Source organism: Aquarana catesbeiana, linkage group LG03, assembly GCF_042186555.1.
Source record: "Aquarana catesbeiana isolate 2022-GZ linkage group LG03, ASM4218655v1, whole genome shotgun sequence".
In the NCBI taxonomy this organism is placed as follows: domain Eukaryota; kingdom Metazoa; phylum Chordata; class Amphibia; order Anura; family Ranidae; genus Aquarana; species Aquarana catesbeiana.
In genome coordinates, this window is record NC_133326.1 from 674,634,813 (window position 1) to 674,653,389 (window position 18,577).

Here is an 18,577-nt window from a genome sequence, read left to right on the forward strand (position 1 = left end):
CCACCTGCAGCCAGTTGTTTTATAGTTTTTGATGCTTTCTGGTGCATCATACAGATTGTTGATCCTTTTGTTTTATTTATTTTTATTTTTGAAATCCAAAGCAGAATGTGTGGATTGTGAAATGATGTGCCCCTTTTTCTTGTAAGTACAGTGGTATAAGCAGAAGAATAGTTTGGATTTATGGGCATCTCTCCATGACCGCAGGGTATTGTTATCATTTATTATAATATTGCCAGGAAAAAGTTGTCTTTTGAAACATGAAACTGGAGTTCTTACGCAAACAGCATGATAGAAAACAAGCCATTGTAATATATTTATGCAAGCTGGACCCAGTAATGCAGGGTTCATCCCGATATATCAGAGCCGCAGCTTTTATGCAAAGGTGCTATTAGACAAAGTTAGATATTGTTTTGGTCAATGGTCCGACATTCTGCGCAGCAAATATACAGATAACTAAATGTTTGTCTAATGAAAGGTTTAAAATATGAGTTTGTTTATGTACAAATCTAACAATGAAAAATGCGTACATTTGAATCCAGCCACCTTATTGCCTCTATTGGAGGAGGCTGAAGACAAAGGAAGACATGTGTGTTAAATTGATGTGGGAATCAGCTGCTGTGAGCCCAGTGCAGGACACACTCCCTGAAGACCCAGATATTAAATTTTTTGTAGATTTGAGTATGCAGCATCCTTAGTCACCTGGTCTGCTTCCATGTGTGAAAGTTAATATGGCTACCTCAGCAAGAACCTGGAAGGCTGAAAACAGCCAATCAAATTAACTTGGCATGCTTGGTTGGTTTACCTGCCGAAGTAAAAACAAACTTCTGGCCCTTTAAATGGAACCAAAAGCTCTCTATATCTCGACTATCTATATAAATATACATTATTTTTATAGCTCACAGGCTTTGCTAAAACATGGAGCTCTGCTTCTTGAGCTGGGGAAGAAAAGTATCCAATGACTCCACCATCAACCCCAAGCTTATATAGTGTATTTGAACCATGAAAGTAAATTAGGTATGTGCCACAGGTGTTGGGTCTCCTTCTACTTACCCGACAAGACAGGAGGGGCTGCGGCCGCCATGCTGGCATGCCTCGTGTGGCTCCCTTGGCGTCCCGGAAGGCAACAAGCCCCGAAATGACGTCACTTCCACCGTAATCACGCAACGTCCTGACGTCACGCGCACTAGCGGGGCCCAGTGCATGCGCAATTGGTAGGAACGTCCGGAAATGCTCAGGGACGCCACCAGCAAGGAGACAAACCCAGAACATGGGGCCGATTGGAAGAACGCAGAATAATCCTAGTTGGATCCGAACTAGAGTTGTTCTTCTTTTTCTGTTTGAACAACCACTGACATCTAGATTACATAACTGTTTTATTACATGCTTTACGTAGACAAGATCGACTGTAGCCACGTGCTAATAGTCTGATTTGGAGATTTCCAGCTTCCTCCTTGAAAAGGACGCATTTGAATAATTCCTGCAAAGATGCAGGTTCTGCCCATATGGAATAGAATTTTTCAATGGTATAGGACGGAAGCTCTCCGCATGCAGCACAGTGTTCCCAGCAGTGTTCTTGCAGAACAGCGTGTTAGAAAGTTTACCCTCAGCGTTATGTTTAATCTGCACATCCAAGAAATTCATGATGTCATGATCATATGTCATCGTGAACTTCAAGTTATGATCATTATGATTAATGGGATCAAAAAACTCCAACAAAGTCTCCTCTGGTCCCTCCCAGATGACGAAAACGTCATTGATGTACCGAAGCCACGTGGAAATGTGGCTCGTGTACTCGACAAGGTCCTCGCCACCTAGGAGGGACTGCTCCCACTCCCCCCAGGTACAGATTGGCATAGGCCGGGGCGCAACAAGTCCCCATAGCCATGCCCTGCACCTGGAGGTAGTGGGAGTCATTTAAAGTAAAAAAGTTATGATGAAGGATATAATCGAGTCCATCTATTATGAACTCATTTAAAGTTTGATCATATTTAGAACCCTGTTGGAGAATCTTTTGTATAGTAGCGATTCCCTTGTTATGGGGGATCCAACTATACAGGGCCTCGGCGTTGATAGCAACCAAAAAATATTTCTTCAAGAAGGTTAGTCCCTCAACGGAATGTAAGAAGTGTATAGTATCCTTCAGAAAAGAGGGCATAGATAGAACAAAAGGTTGAGGAATTAGACAATGACTCTGCTGAGATTTTCGGAGATTCCCCCATTCCCAGAGACTGTGGGTCACCCGGGGTTTTTTTTATGGCCCTTATGAATTTTTGGTAGATTATAAAAGGTAGTCACCCTAGTGTGTTTAGTTCTAATAAATTCATATAGCTCCTTGGTGATAATACACCTTTCAAAGGCCCAATCGATCATAGTATAGAACTAAGTAAAAAGAACAGAAAAACTGCGCTGAGCTAATACATGGAGCAGCTACATACAATGTGACAAACAAAAATACAGAATCTATATATAAAATGTAGCACATAAATGTGATATATACTTTTCACAAACACCTCAATTGTGAAAACCAGGTGTAGTGAAATACTAAAAAAAATGGGGTGGGGATAGGGGTGAGGTCCATTTGAGTGAACCTAAAGCAAAGAAAAGTCTCTAAGCAAATGTGCACATGAGAAATCGCTGGCAATGAGAGTGTTCACAATGTGAACTGAAGACTAGGTTGGTCAACACACGGATGCGGCTTCCACCTGCAACAGCATCAAATCAAAGAATGGTAGGCGTGAACTCTTACTGGATCCTGTGGACTCCCCTGTCGTATGACATGGAGTCATGTAGGCATTTCGCCACTCTGGGCATGTAAACCGATTTCCAGATCGTCAGGGCTCGCAGATGTCGATTCCCCAAGTCCTCACGGGATCGTCAGACGGATCTTTGTGATGGGTATGGACGAAATTCTGGCGACTGGAGTATGCAATAAGTAGCAGAGATGGGGTATTTTACTTCTCTCCCGATGATATGTAAAAAGAAAAGAAGAGCTTCCCCATAGTGCAGATAAAAACGATGGTATCCTTTTATTGTAATAAAACCAGATACATAAAAACAAAGTGATCACTATAAAATCTGGGGCAACTTAAGAAAAGGTAAGGGAGTCCTGGTTTTCACAATTGAGGTGTTTGTGAAAAGTATATATCACATTTATGCTCATAGTATAGAACTCTGTATGGTATGTTTATATTAGTTTGGCCGGGATGTTTTTGTACTAATCTTTGTTATCTAAAATGTTTTGACACATAAGTACATAGTCCTGGTTGTCCATAAGGACAACATTGCCACCCTTATCTGAAGTAGGGATGAGCTGAACACCCCCTGTTCGGTTCACACCAGAACATGCGAACAGGCAAAAAATTTGTTCAAACACGCGAACACCGTTAAAGTCTATGGGATTCGAACATGAATAATCAAAAGTGCTAATTTTAAAGGCTTATATGCAAGTTATTGTCATAAAAAGTGTTTGGGGACCTGGGTCCTGCCCCAGGGAACATGGATCAATGCAAAAAAAAGTTTTAAAAACGGCCGTTTTTTCGGGAGCAGTGATTTTAATAATGCTTAAAGTGAAACAATAAAAGTGTAATAATATTCCTTTAAATTTCATACCTGGGGGGGTGTCTATAGTATGCCTGTAAAAGGGGGCATGTTTCCCGTGTTTAGAACGGTCTGACAGCAAAATGACATTTCAAAGGAAAAAAAGTCATTTAAAACTATTTGCGGCTATTAATGAATTGTCGATCCGACAATACACATAAAAGTTCATTGAAAAAAACGGCATGGGATTTCCCCACAGGGGAACCCCGAACCAAAACTAAAAAAAAAAAAAAAAAAATGGCGTGGGGGTCCCCCTAAATTCCATACCAGGTCCTTCAGGTCTGGTATGGATATTAAGGGGAACCCTGCGCCAAAATTAAAAACAAAACAAAAAAGGCATGGGGTCCCCCTCAAAATCCATACCAGGTCCTTCAGGTCTGGTATGGATTTTAAGGGGAACCCCGCGCCAAAATTTTTTTTAAAAATGGCGTGGGGTCCCCCCAAAAATCCATACCAGACCCTTATCCGAGCACACAACCTGGCAGGCCGCAGGAAAAGAGGGGGTGACGAAAGAGCGCCCCCCTCCTGAACCGTACCAGGCCACATGCCCTCAAAATTGGGAGGGTGCTTTGGGGTCCCCCCAAAGCACCTTGTCCCCATGTTGATGGGGACAAGGGCCTAATCCCCACAACCCTTGCCCGGCGGTTGTGGGGGTCTGCGGGCGGGGGGCTTATCGGAATCTGGCAGTGGATCAGAGGAAGAACCAGAGGGAGAAGAAGATGGAAGAAACTGAAGGAAGATAGAAGAAAGAAGATGGAAAGAAGAAGCATTTAAAAGTTGTCAAAAACTGTCTCTTGTCATTTTTAACATTTTTGACACTTTTTTGTGAAATGGTAAGGGTACCTTTGTACCCCCTTACCATTTTACACAGGGGGGGCCGGGATCTGGGGGTCCCCTTGTTAAAGGGGGCTTCCAGATTCCGATAAGCCCCCCGCCCCCAGACCCCCACAACCACCAGGTAAGGGTTGTGGGGATGAGGCCCTTGTCCCCATCAACATGGGGACAAGGTGCTTTGGGGGGGACCCCAAAGCACCCTCACAATTTTGAGGGCATGTGGCCTGGTACGGTTCAGGAGGGGGGGCGCTCTCTCATCCCCCCTCTTTTCCTGAGGCCTGCCAGGTTGTGTGCTCGGATAAGGGTCTGGTATGGATTTTTGGGGGGACCCCATGCCATTTTTTTTTATTTTTGGCGTGGGGTTCCTCTTAATATCCATACCAGACCTGAAGGGCCTGGTATGGAATTTACGGGGACCCCCACGCCATTTTTTTTTTAAATTTTGTTTCGGGGTTCCCATGCCGTTTTTTCAATGAACTTTTATATATATTGTCGGACTGACAATTCATTAATAGCCGCAAGTAGTTTTAAATGACTGTTTTCCTTTGAAATGTCATTTTGCTGTCAGACTGTTCTAAACACGGGAAACATGTGCCCCTTTACAGGCATACTATAGACACCCCCCAGGTATGAAATTTAAGGGAATATTACACTTTTATTATTTCACTTTAAGCATTATTAAAATCACTGCTCCCAAAAAAACGTCCGTTTTTAAAACTTTTTTTTGCATCGATCCATGTCCCCTGGGGCAGGACCCAGGTCCCCAAACCCTTTTTATGACAATACCATGCATATAAGCCTTTAAAAAATTAGCACTTTTGATTTCTCCCATAGACTTTTAAAGGGTGTTCCGCTGCTTTCGAATTTGCCGTGAACACCCCAAATTTCGACCGGACTTGTCCGATTGATGCCGATGGACCAAATCCGGCGGACAATCTGATCATGTGTGGGCTTCACCGGATCTTCAGCGGACTTTTCCAGTCGCAAATCTGATGGACTTTAGATTTGGAACATGCTTCAAATCTTTACGTCGTAACTCCGCCGGACCCAGAAATCCGCTCGCCTGTATGCTAGTCCGATGGCCAAAAACCGACACTAGGGCAGCTATTGACTACTGGCTATCAACTTCCTTATTTTAGTCCGGTGTATGTCATCACGTACAAATCCATTGGACTTTGGTGTGATCGTGTGTAGGCAAGTCCGTTCGTTAAAAAGTCTGTCAGAAGTCCGTCAAAAGTCAGTCGAAAGTCCGCTGGAAAGTCTGTCGGACAAGTCCGGTCGAAAAGTCCGCCCGTGTGTACGCAGCCTATGGCTTCGTGTTCATCCATAGTTGGATTCTGAGGATGAGTTTTTGTGCGTGGCAATTTACAGACATCTCTAAGCGTTTGTTTTAGAAAAGTCGCTACACTCGGATTGGTGTGCAGGGGAGGGAATTTGGTGGAGGGCTTCTTAAATATAGTAGTAGGATTCTGTGTGGATTTATTAACATCAACAAAGAGCACATCAAGATCAATTTGATCTATTAGGTCAAGGGTATTGTTTTTCTGAAATAAAAGTGTCAAATCACGTAAGGCCTTAAATTCATGGGGTGGTGTATCTCATGGTATGTGAACGCGGGGCATATTACATAGGCAAGACAAAACAGGAGTTTGTCGCCGTATATCCCAGCATGTGTACAGTATGCAGATTGGAAATTACCATCTTGCAATTGGCAGACATGTCGTACTTGAACATAACTATAAAGTACCAAAAGTCTCCTTCACTGCACTCAATCAAATTCATATTCCCGATCGAGGCGGAGATTGGAACAAAATCTTGCTACAACACGAGCAAAGATGGATCTTTGGATTACAGGCCACTTCCTTCCCAGGGTTAAATTAATCTATCTCTTTTGCTCCCTTTTTAAGGGGCTTTTCCTCTGGGAAGACTCAATGATTTGATTATATCTCATATTAGTATGTACGTCATGATTTCTTGGTTTATCGTGACGTGTTCTCATCAACAAATATACTAGTAGGTTGACAGCACATACTTTCTAAATATCTCCCTTTGATATGTTTGGAATATTTAATAATAAATATAATAATATAAATAATAATATCCACTGTTGACATTTTCTCATGGGTAATATGTTTATATTTTATGAGTAAGTTAATTTTTTATGAACAACATTTCCCTTTTTATTTTTCAGGAGTCCCTGTCGCTCCGCTGGCCATCGTGGCTCCTGGATTGAGAGGCCCCTCATGTACGTCTTCCCGGCAAGGGGGGGAGCATTTCCCATCTAGTGCTCCCTATTTCCTCCACTAGACGGCTGAATTAGTTCGGCCGCATGTTCTGGGGTTGTTTCCTTGCCGGCAGCGTCCCTGAGCATTTCCTGACGTTCCTAACGATCGCACATGTGCTAGTGCTCATGACGTCAGGATGTCGCGTGATTACGGCGGAAGTGACGCCATTTCGGGGCTTGTTGCCTTCCGGGGCGCCTAGGGAGCCACACGAGGCATGCCAGCATGGCGGCCACAGCCCCTCCTGTCTTGTCGGGTAAGTAAAAGGAGACCCAACACCTGTGGCACATACTTGATTTACTTTCCTGATTTAAATACACTTTATAAGCTTGAGGTTGATGGTGGATCCTGAGATGATCCCCATCATCCCACCAGGATGGTCAGACGTGCTCTCAGCTCCTGTTAAGTAAGTTAATAATCCAGTTATCTGTTTTCACATTTCTTCTGCTATACTGAGCCAAACTTTTGTGCTTTCTAACACAATTTACATATTGTGTTTATCTCCTCTAACAGACCTTTTTGGTTCTCTTCGTTGTACATATACAGAGCAATAAAGCCTCTCAGGTTAATTCTATTTTGGGCTATGGCAATGTGGCTTCTATAATGCTTCAATAATGCTTCTAGTACATTACTAATAAGGTAAAAATAGATTATTTTATACACATTTTGCACTTTGGTTTATTTGCTCTCATCAATTTTTTTCACTGGTGGTTGTTTTCTTTTCTTCACTCTCACTGCCTCACCATTCACACTCTATCCATCTCAGCTTCATTCTGTCACTACTTATTCACTATTTTCTAATCATTTTTTTCTCCACTTCACATTCACCTCTACTTTTCAGTTTTTCATTTATATTCCTTCTTTTCACCTTTCATCTAACCTCCCCCCCCCCTTTCCCCTCTTTCCCTTTTTTTTTTTTTTGGTTTTGTTTATCAATTTTACTACATTTTCAGATTCATACATCCCTTCCAGCTCACGCTCTTCCCCTTTTTTGTCTTCCCTGTTCCCTCCTTCTTTTCCTTTCTTTTCCTTGCCCTTTATTTTATTTTTTATTTTATTTTTTTAATATTTATTTTTTTTATTATTATTTATTCCTCACTCCCTTGCACTTATCATTATTATTATTCATCTCTGGTCATTATTTTCAACTTTGCACGTTCACATTTCCTCACCCCATTTCCTCTTTTCACTTAGTTTCACTCACCACTTGACTTTTTTCACTTCTTTCACTTGCATATGCAACACTCCCTAGTTGCTCTGATTTTTTCCTTCACCTATCTTTGAATGAGCTTTTACTCTTATTTGATGCATACAACATATAAACAAAATATCACAATATGTATACAGTTCTTGCTCTGACTACTGCCTCCCTGGCATGCCCTGGGGGGCACTTAAACGTGTGACTCCTTGTAAGCCGTACCTCTGAGGTGCAGTCTCCCTCCTGGTTGCCGTCTGACCGGGGAGCATGCAGGATCATTCCTGATAAGGTTTTAAGGGATTTCTATGTAGGAGGCTTCTTTTCCGAATGCATTTTTCATTAGGTAAATATATGATATATTTAATTCCATAGACATTATGGTTTTTGAATTACTTGTTAAAATTTGACATGTGTACCTGTAATATCTTTTGAAGCGAACTAATCCTCTGAAGAAGACCCCAGTTACATGGGTCGAAACGCTTCAGAATTTTATACAACTGACATTCTGTATGTAATGTTATGTATAATTTATTGTTTGCAATTTTTGTATTTGGAATAGTTTTTATTCTCCTACCAGAGCTCATATTTTAACTACCTTGGTATTACATTTTGTAAAATATAATATAATGAAAATACCTTTTCTATATACATCATTCTATTTAATTATTTACCTTGCTGCTAAAAAACCCCTCTGGGGGAGCCTTCCCATTTTGTACTATTTGGGGTGTGCAGCACCAATACCTTTCCCTATATGTGTCTTTCCTATGCTGTACTTTAAAGTAATATTAACAGCATATACGGTGGCAAGGCGGCTCTCCTGGGCAGAATCATGTGCCTGTATGTGATCCTGCACTTCTGGGTCTGGGGCGCACATGTGCGCCACCGGCAACCCGTTCCTGCTGTGATTGGACACAGCAGGAGACAATCAGTGGGTGCGGCGGACTTGATGTCCACCGGGACCCACTGATCGTTCGGGACAGAAGCAGAACGGTGGTCTTCCTATGTAAACAAGGCAGATTGCTGTTCTGTCTGTAGGGAATTTGTGATTCTGTATTTCTGTAAAGCAGGAACACTGTTCTCTGGCTTCCTTTAGTACAAGCACCTCCCACACAGTAAGCAAGCACATTTTTAGCACACAGTTGACCCTTTGATTGGCCCCAATGTTAACCCCTTCCCTGCCAGTGTCATTAATACAGTGTCAGGTTTTTTTTTAGCACTGATCACTGTATTGGTGTCACTGGTACCCAAAACATATCGCATAGGGGTTGATTTACCAAAGGCAAATAGACTGTGTACTTTGCAAAGTGCAGTAGCTCCAGAGCTTAGTAAGCGAAGTAAGGCTTCACTTTGCAAAGAGTACCCAATAACATGCAAGGAACATAAAAAAAAACATCAGTTTTGCCTGCACATGATTGGATGATGGAAGTCAGCAGAGATTTTGCTCATTTACTAAGCTCGGGAGCAACTGCTCTTGCAGAGTGCAACTGCACGTTGCAAAGTGCACTGTCTATTTCCCTTTAGTTAATCAAACCCTTAATGTCAGATTTGTCCACTGCAATGTCGCAGTCCTGCTAAAAATCGCTGATCGCCGACATTACTAGCAAAAAATATTTTTTAAAATCCCTAAATCTATCCCATAGTTTGTAGACGCTATAACTTTTGTGCAAATTAATCAATACACGTTTATTTGGATTTTTTTTTACCAAAAATATGTAGCAGAATACATATTGGCCAAATAGCGAACAATTTGAGGTGTTCGCGGCAAATTCGAAAGCCGCGGAACACCCTTTAAAAGTCTATGGGAGAAATCAAAAGTGCTAATTATAAAAGGTTAACATGCAAGTTATTGTTATAAAAAGGGTTTGGGGACCTGGGTCCTGCCCCAGGGGACATGTATCAATGCAAAAAAAGTTTCAAAAACGGCCGTTTTTTTGGGAGCAGTGATTTTAATAATGCTTAAGGTGAAACAATAAAAGTGTAATATTCCTTTAAATTTCGTACCTGGGGGGTGTCTATAGTATGCCAGTAAAGTGGCGCATGTTTCCCGTGTTTAGAACAGTCTGACAGCAAAATGACATTTCAAAGGAAAAAAGTTATTTAAAACTACTCGCGGCTATAAAGGATAGTCTGTCAGGCAATACACATAAAAGTTCATTGATAAAAATGGCATGGGATTCCCCCACAGGGGAACCCCGAACCAAAATTTAAAAAAAAATGCGTGAGGGTCCCCCCAAATTCCATACCAGGCCCTTCAGGTCTTTACAGGCATACTATAGACACCCCCAAGGAACAAAATTTAAAGGAATATTACACTTTTATTGTTTCACTTTAAGCATTATTAAAATCACTGCTCCCGAAAAAACGGCCGTTTTTAAAACTTTTTTTTTTTTGCATTGATACATGTCCCCTGGGTCAGGACCCAGGTCCCCAAACACTTTTTAAGACAATACCATGCATATAAGCGCATTTGTGAGGTTAGGCTTTAACGGTGTTCTCGTGTTCTAACTAATTTTTTTGCCTGTTCACATGTTCTGGTGAGAACCGAACGGGGGGGGGTGTTCGGCCCATCCCTACTGACTGACCTGCACAGAGTCCTGACTTCAACCCAATAGAACACCTTTGAGATGAATAAGAGCGGAGATTGTGAGCTAGGCCTTCTCGTCCAACACCAGTGCCTAACCTCACAAATGCGCTTCTGGAAGAATGGTCAAACATTCTCATAGACACACTCCTAAACCTTGTGGACAGCCTTGCCAGAAGAGTTGAAGCTGTTATAGCTGCAAAGGGTGGGCCAACTCAATATGGAACCCTACAGACTAAGACTGGGATGCCATTAAAGTTCATGTAGATGTAAAGGCAGGTGTCACAATACTTTTGGTAATATAGTGTATGTCACAATGAATCCCTCAGGGATGTAATAAGGGATCTTCAGCACCTTCCAACAGTACTTGACATCAAAAACCTCTCTCCATCATGAATGATAGATGACAGATACCAGGGAAAGAAAGGGTCTTATAGTGTAATAAGTTTATTGAATAACGCATCTATTAAAATAGAATACAATGCACTCACATATTATGGTGCCAAAAGCAGCACAAATATAAACAGCCTGTGTAGCAACACTCTAGCGTCTTCAGGAAGCACCAGGTGAAGGCACAATTATTTAAATGTGACTCATTCACCTATGTGTATGGACACTATATGGACTATATTCATTTAGAAAAAACATTTTTGCAAAGATTTATACATGCATCTAAGGATTTGTAGGTAATTTGTTGCCATTATGTGTACACTAACAGAGTGCTGTAGCGCCTTACTTTTTTTAAATTCAACTTGTTTGTTATTTTAAAAAATAGTTTACTTTTACAATCACTTTAAACGTGTCATTCCTGTTTCGTAACAATCTAGTAAATAATTTTACTCAAATCTTAGGAAAGTCCAGCAAGTCCCAATCTAGGTAGAGGTCAGAAGATAGGGAACAATGGTTAAGGTACTGCCATAGTCCCTACCTAATTTAACTGGATTAATTGGCAGAGAGAGAGAGAGAGAGAGAGAGAGAGAGATTGAGAGAGAGAGAGAGAGAGATTGAGAGAGAGAGAGAGAGAGGTTGATAGAGAGAGAAGGGGGCTGAAAGAGAGGGGAGATGAGAGGGAAGGGGGAAAGAGAGAGAGAAAGGGGGATGAATGAGAGAGGGGTAAGAAAAACGGGAATAGAGAGAGGGTGGTAGGAGAGAGGGGGTGAAGGGGGTGAGAGAGAGAGAGAAAGGGGTGTGAAGGGGTGAGAGAGAGAGAGAACAGGATGAAAGAGAGGGGTGGGGGGGTGAGGGGTGGAAAGAGAGAGAGAGGGGGTGAGAGAGAGTAAGGGGGTGAGTCTGTGTGGGGCGCAGCTTAGTACATTACATGGGGGGGGTCACGTACCTTATCCGAGGCCAAGATGCTGAGAGAGGCTCCCCTTGCGGCTGAGCGCAGTATACCCCTGGGGATGGAACAGAAGGTATAATGCTCAAAGAAGCACAGGTTGCCAGCAAGGCATAGAAGACTGGAACAGGTGATCCCTGAAGGCCACTTAAGAATGGTGCAGGAGGAAGTCCTTAGAGAGCTGTACTGAGTACAGCAGACTTGAGAATCCAGGTGGCTTGGTAAAAGCCTGACAGAGGATCTATCACTGTTGATCAGACTGCAGCTGCTGCAAGTGGAACTCGTATGGCAAGCCGGGGTCAAGTATGGTACATAAAAGATAGCAAAGTCATTCAGGCAGGCTGGGGTCATTCACAGGTGATCAAGCAGGTTTAAACAGAAGCCAAGTCCTTAAGACAAGCCGGGGTCATTCACAGGTGGTCAGGCAGGTTTAAGCAGAAGCAAGATCCTTAAGACAAGCCGGGGTCAAGGTAGGTGAAGATCAGAGCAGGTCACAGGACAACCCGGGTCACAACAGGAACAAAAGGAAACAGATCAGATTCAGGAACGCAGGAAGAGCTGAAGAAAATCCAGCAATGAGGGGAGATCATAGGTAGCCTTTTATAGTCCATCAGGGAATTGCATCTATGCGCGCACCATCGCGCACACGCCTTCCTGTTCCGCCGTGCACCTGCATGCGTCCCACCGCCGTTTTACCGTGCCTGCGCGCAGGTAAGTGTCGATAGTGCCTGTTGCCAAGGTCTTCACTAGGCTCGTGCAATTCGTTTCGTAACGAATCGAAATTCGGCCGAATTTTGCATCTTTCGGACATTCGGATGCATCCGAATGTCTGAATAAAAAAATAACAAATTTCAACGAATACGAAAGAAATTATAGCGGATATAACAAATGAATTTGACATGATTCGGTAATTCATTAAAGGTCTAATGAAACAAAAGGTCAACACAAAGTAAATCTCACAATCCAATCAGCTGATTAATTTTGTGCTGGAGGTTGGATTACTGGCAAAGTGCATTCCTGAGAACTGAGTGAGAAGGGTGTTGTATTGTATTTGAGCAGAGGAGAAGAGATATTGTCATTGTGTGTGTTAAAAGATTCAATAAACAAACGACTTTCCAAACTAAGAATCATTATCACGAATATATATATATATATACATAGATATCGAATTTCAACGAATACAAACGAAATTATAGGGCATATAACTAATTAATTCGACATGATTTGAGATTCAGTATAACGAATATCGACACTCTACGAATAATAACGAATTATCCGAAAACGTATTACCGTAACATACCGAATATAACAGAACAAAATTATGTATTTTATGAATGACAATGAACCGAAACTAAACAAAATTTTCCGTTGTGCACAAGTTTAGTCTTCACTGTTGTTTCCCTAACAGGGGGTAATAGCACACTGCATTACATGGGTGGCACAGCAGAGTATGTTACATGGGGGGGGGGGCAAAGCACAGTACATTACATGGTGGGCACAGCACATTACATGGTGGATACATGGATACAGCACATTACATGATTGGTACTGCACAACACAGCACATTACATGGTGGGCAACACACAGCACATGCACACGGTGGGCACAGCAACTTATATGGTGGGCACAGCACATGACATGGCAGGCACAGCTGAGCACATTACATAGTGGGCACTGCACAACATATTACATGATGGGCACAGCATATTATTTGGTGGGCACTGCAAAGCACATGACATGGTGGGCACTGCACGACACCACATGACATGGTAGTGTAAAATTCGGGTTGTTACTATATTAATAACTGTATTTCAATAATTCATATTGATGAGAAAAGTTCCAAGAAAAATCTGTTAAGTTCTCGTGTAAAACCTCCAAAATTGATTTAATGATCAATTAGCAAAATGTTACAAAAACAATGTGAAAATGTAGTATACAAAAATAGATTATTCTTAAAATGAAATTTAAATCAGATATGTCTGTGTGTAAAAGCTTCGATGTCTTGAGATCTGTGTGTGTGTTGTCTGTGTGTGTGTCTTCATGGAGAACTGCCGTGCATGAGTGTCTTCCCCCACAGTCTGTCTGTACTCCTTCAATTAACCCCCACCTTTTTCCAAAGGGCCTGGCCCAAAAAGCTTCATTATACTTATAGTACCATAGAAAAGACCGGGAAATTCAGTCCCTCCAACATTCCTAAGGGTGGGACTATGAACTATGTGAGAATAGCTATCATTTAAGAATCATTTAACTTACAATATATACATTTCCTTTAAACATATAAAATCCTACATATTAGTATACATATATTTAAAATGCAGTGTTATTAATATCCTAATCAAGAAATATAATAATGTAAAGAAACAGCTTATTCTTAACATACTCAAACTTTGTGTCTTTGGAAAAGATTGTAACTTTATCTCTTACGAAGGGGGAGGTGAATTGGTCGACACTAAATTGTATCCATATGTGAGATTAATCTCTCCCAAGAAATGCATACGAAGCCTATACCAGCATAAACTTTTATGAGTATAAAAACCTATATAACTTCACCTTTTCCATACATAGAAGATATATATATATTTATATATATATGTATAATTCAATTATCACAAGAACTCAACCATTCATAAATTCTGATATTCTAACAGGTAGGCACTGCATGGCACTGCACATGATTTGGTGGGCACTGCACGTGACATGGTGGGCACTGCATGACACAGCACAGCACATTACATGGTGGGCACAGCACATTAAATGGTGGACACAGCACATGACATGGTAAGCACTGCACAGCACGTTCCATTGTGGGTACTGCACAGCACGTTCCATTGTGGGTACTGCACAGCACATTCCATTGTGGGTACTGCACAGCACATTCCATTGTGGGTACTGCACAGCACATGACATGGTGGGCAATGCACGGCACATGAAATGGTGTGTACAGCACATTTCATGGTAGGCACTGCATGGAGCTTATAAAACTCTGGTTAGACCACATCTCGAGTATTCTGTCCAGTTCTGGTCACCGGTTTTCAGAAGGGATGTGCTGAAACTGGAGAGAGTCCAAAGAAGGGCAACAAAACTAATAAGGGGACTGGAGGACCTTGATTACGGTGCTTAGAGAGGAGATATGATAGAGATTTACAAATACCTCAATGGCGATCCCAGCATAGGAAAAAACTATTCAGTCTCAAGGAGTGTAAGAGGACATGGGGACACACTATGAGATTGGAGGAGAAGCTGTTTACCTTAAACTGCACAAGGGGGTTTTCACTGTCAGGACAATAAGGATGTGGAACCCTCTTCCACCATTGGTGGTGGCTGCTGGGACTATGGATATTTTTAAGAGACTGTTGGATGTGCATCTTAAAGAACACAACAGACAGGGAAATAATTATAGACACTGAGACATGTGCACCTACACAGGCTGAACTGGATACAGTATTTGTATCTGCTGACTTTTAATTTTTTCATGAGGGGCCAGAACACCGCTTAAGGTGGAAGGTGGGGTTGTAAAACCAGACCTGCACTATTGAAGGATACAGCTCCAAACTCCCAAACCAAGTGCAAGTAAAGGGTTTCCAAGGATGGAGTTCCATCATACCAAGCTAGTCTAAAGCCCCATACACATAGGCCAACATAGACCGTTTCAATAGAAACCGGCAGACATTTGGCCCCTTGTGCATGGCAGCCAGTCCATCAGAAGCCGGCCGAACATCCAGCTTCTGTCGATGGGGCATGACCAAATAAAGTTATGCCGATCGGCATCCGATCAATGCTCTCAGCCAATGGCTGAGTGCACGCTGAGCGGTGTGTTCTGGTGGGGTTGGGGGGCTTTACCCTGTCAGAACAAAATAGCTCAGCGGGGAGATCGCTCTACTAACATTGGATTGTTAGTACAGGACCTCCTCCCAAACTCTAGGTTTTTTTTTTTCGTTCAGCCCAATGGGTTGAACAAAAAAAAACTGATAGTGTGTACTAGGCTTACGTCTTTCTGGGTACCCTAGCAGCTGGAAGCTGCTTTTACCTGGTTGGATGACTAGGATGATTCAATTTACAATCAGTGTTGCTGACAGTCCCTCTAAGCATCAGCATTGTCATTACGCTTTTTAAGTCAAACGTTGGTGGATATCTGGCCATCGCACCTATATGAGCTTGTTGGACATTCCCTATCCACAACTATGGTCCTTAAAAGAGAAGTATGGACTTTAAAAAAAAAATTATACTCACCTAGGTGGATGCAGCATTGATCTGATGCTGCATCTGTCCGCTGCCAGCTCTGCACTGAGAACTGAGCAATCAAACACCGCTGATTGCTCAGTTCCCCCCTTCGCTCTGAGCAGAGAGTCGTGACTGTCTGTCACCGGCTCTCTTCTCTGCCCCTCCAGCACTCACTGGAGCCCACTCACACTCCTCCACCCCAAACTCATCATCAAACCATGGCTTTAATAAGCTAGCGTTGTGCAGAAAGGCTCTGGGGCAGATTTACTAGAACTGGAACATTCAGAATCTGGTGCAGCCATGCATGGTAGCCAATCAGCTCGTAACTAAGCATTGACAATAAAACCTGGAATCTGATTGGTTTCTATCCGAAGCTGCACCAGATTTTGCACTCTCCAGTTTTAGTGAATAACCCCCACAGCCATTCTTGAACAGAAAATAGCCTTCCCCAAACTGGGACCACAAGGATGGAAGTGCACAATGGTCTAAAATGTCTTTGTATGCTCTAATATTAACAGTACTCTTTACTGGAAACCCTTGAACGCAATCATTTGGAGGGGCGTCTACATGCTTTTGACTATTTAGTAGGTGTGATGGTCAGATGCCCATAAATATTTGGGTGTATAGTGTATCTCAAAACAGGAACACCCTTCACTACAAACAAACATTATCCTGCATATTTCTTATACTTATTCACTTTTTCTGGATAGCATTCCCTCTTCTTCTTCAGAATATCCACAGCTTCACTGGAGTGAATGAGCCGGATGTGAACTTCTGCCAACCCTGTCCATGGCAGAAGAAAGGTAGCCAGGTAGCTACCATTGCCGTAGTCCCTTACTTGGCCAGTAACTCCAGCCCTTAGTTCAGGAGAATGCAGCTTGGCCTGGAAAAAATCTCCACCATATTCCTTCAGACGACCATTCCGATCCCGAGCTGTGATTTCCACCTTCAAAATCTCTCCAACCTTGTAAGTGCCTCGAGGATTCAGGAGACGGTAGCCACACTTCCTTGGGTCAGTTGAAAAATTGAAGTGTTTTACTGTTGATGACGGCTCTGGCCACTCAATCAGTTTGAGGAAATCTGTGAAGTTTGGGTTAATGCTAGCCATAGCATCTGTAGGGCACGTGTACTTCTTGGGGGATGGTGGACTGTACTTCACCGAAAAAACAGTTCTTAGGAAGCTGAAAGTAAACTAAAAATATAAATAATTACTTTACGAATAATTACTGTAAGACACTTGATTGGGATAACTTATAAGAACTGGAGTGGACAGAATCAGCTTCTATCTTTAGTTTGTTCAGTTAAGATTTGAAAATCAAAGCTAGAAGCTGATTGGTTGCCATGCACAGCTGCTCCAGATTTGATCAATTCCTTTCATTTTATTTAACTAGTTCAACACTCACACTAGTATACTTTCTATGGGCCATAGCAATTTTTACATTTCTGTTATAAGCCTGTTTAATTGGCATTAACATTTCCATTGCTTCAAAGGACTAAGTGTAAGGCTGGCCAGAGGCTAGCCTGTATTTGTGGGAGGAGTTTGAGAGGGCTATTTAACCCTCCTCCTCTGTCAGGGGCGGGTTGTCGGAGGTTCTGGGTTCCCACCCACCCGTTTCCCCCAGCCTTCTTACATACTCATAGTATTCTTTCTTATTTTACATTCAGGGTATGCCCTCTTTTCAGGCATACTGACCAGTTAGGCCATGGCACACCTCAGGCTTTGGTTCTTAGGAGTATCGCATTTCCCACTCGAAGACTCTGACTACAAGTAATACATACAGTAAAACCTTGGTTTGAGAGTTTCTTGGTTTGAGAGCGTTTTGCAAGAAAAGCAAAATTTTTAAATAAAATTTGACTTGATATACAAGCGATGTCTTGATATAAGAGTAGCGTCATATTACAACTGAGTATAAAAGAGAAGAAAGGCGCCTCTAAGTGTAGCAATATGGTTACATTTAATGAAAGTACAACATTTAGCAACTTATTGCTACACTTAGAGGAGCCTCTCTTCTCTTTTATACTCCGTGGCTCCTGCTGGATTTTATTTATAATCCCCTTGTGGAGGCTGCCATTAGTGGATGGACATTTTATATTTTACTATAATCTTTTTATTTGGACTATAAACTGAAGAACCTATGAATAAATGGTTGCGGAACAAATCATTTGAGTTTCCATTATTTCTTATGGGGAAATTTGCTTTGATATACAAGTGCTTTGGATTACAAGCATGTTTCCGGAACGAATTATGCTCACAATCCAAGGTTTTACTGTATATCTTTTTTCTAGGTTTTCTTCTGGAGATGCTGTCTTGCAACAATAATTTTTTATGCAATCCATAGACAAAAAAGTAGCAAAACTAGAAAAAAAAATTGTATTCTACAATTTGTCCTTTTTAAAATGACGCTAAAATATTAATTCTGGTATAAAGCATTGCAAAGGTAATTACAAGCAAAATAAATGTTTGTTTTTTTTTCAATTTTGCACCATGTTTAATATGACACTATAAAAATTAAGAAAATGAATAAAAA

The 18,577-nt window shown here is 41.8% G+C and overlaps 1 protein-coding gene across 3 annotated transcripts in view; it reads right to left on the reverse strand.

Moving 5' to 3' along the window:
- The window catches only part of LOC141133487 (NXPE family member 3-like), a 110,858-nt gene that overhangs the window by 45,987 nt on the left and 46,294 nt on the right, over nt 1-18,577 (reverse strand). For all 3 annotated transcript variants that reach the window (XM_073622884.1, XM_073622886.1, XM_073622883.1), the window contains exon 2: nt 16,747-17,241. In XM_073622884.1, the coding sequence (XP_073478985.1) occupies nt 16,747-17,241 (495 nt within the window). The remainder of the gene's footprint in view (nt 1-16,746; nt 17,242-18,577) is intronic.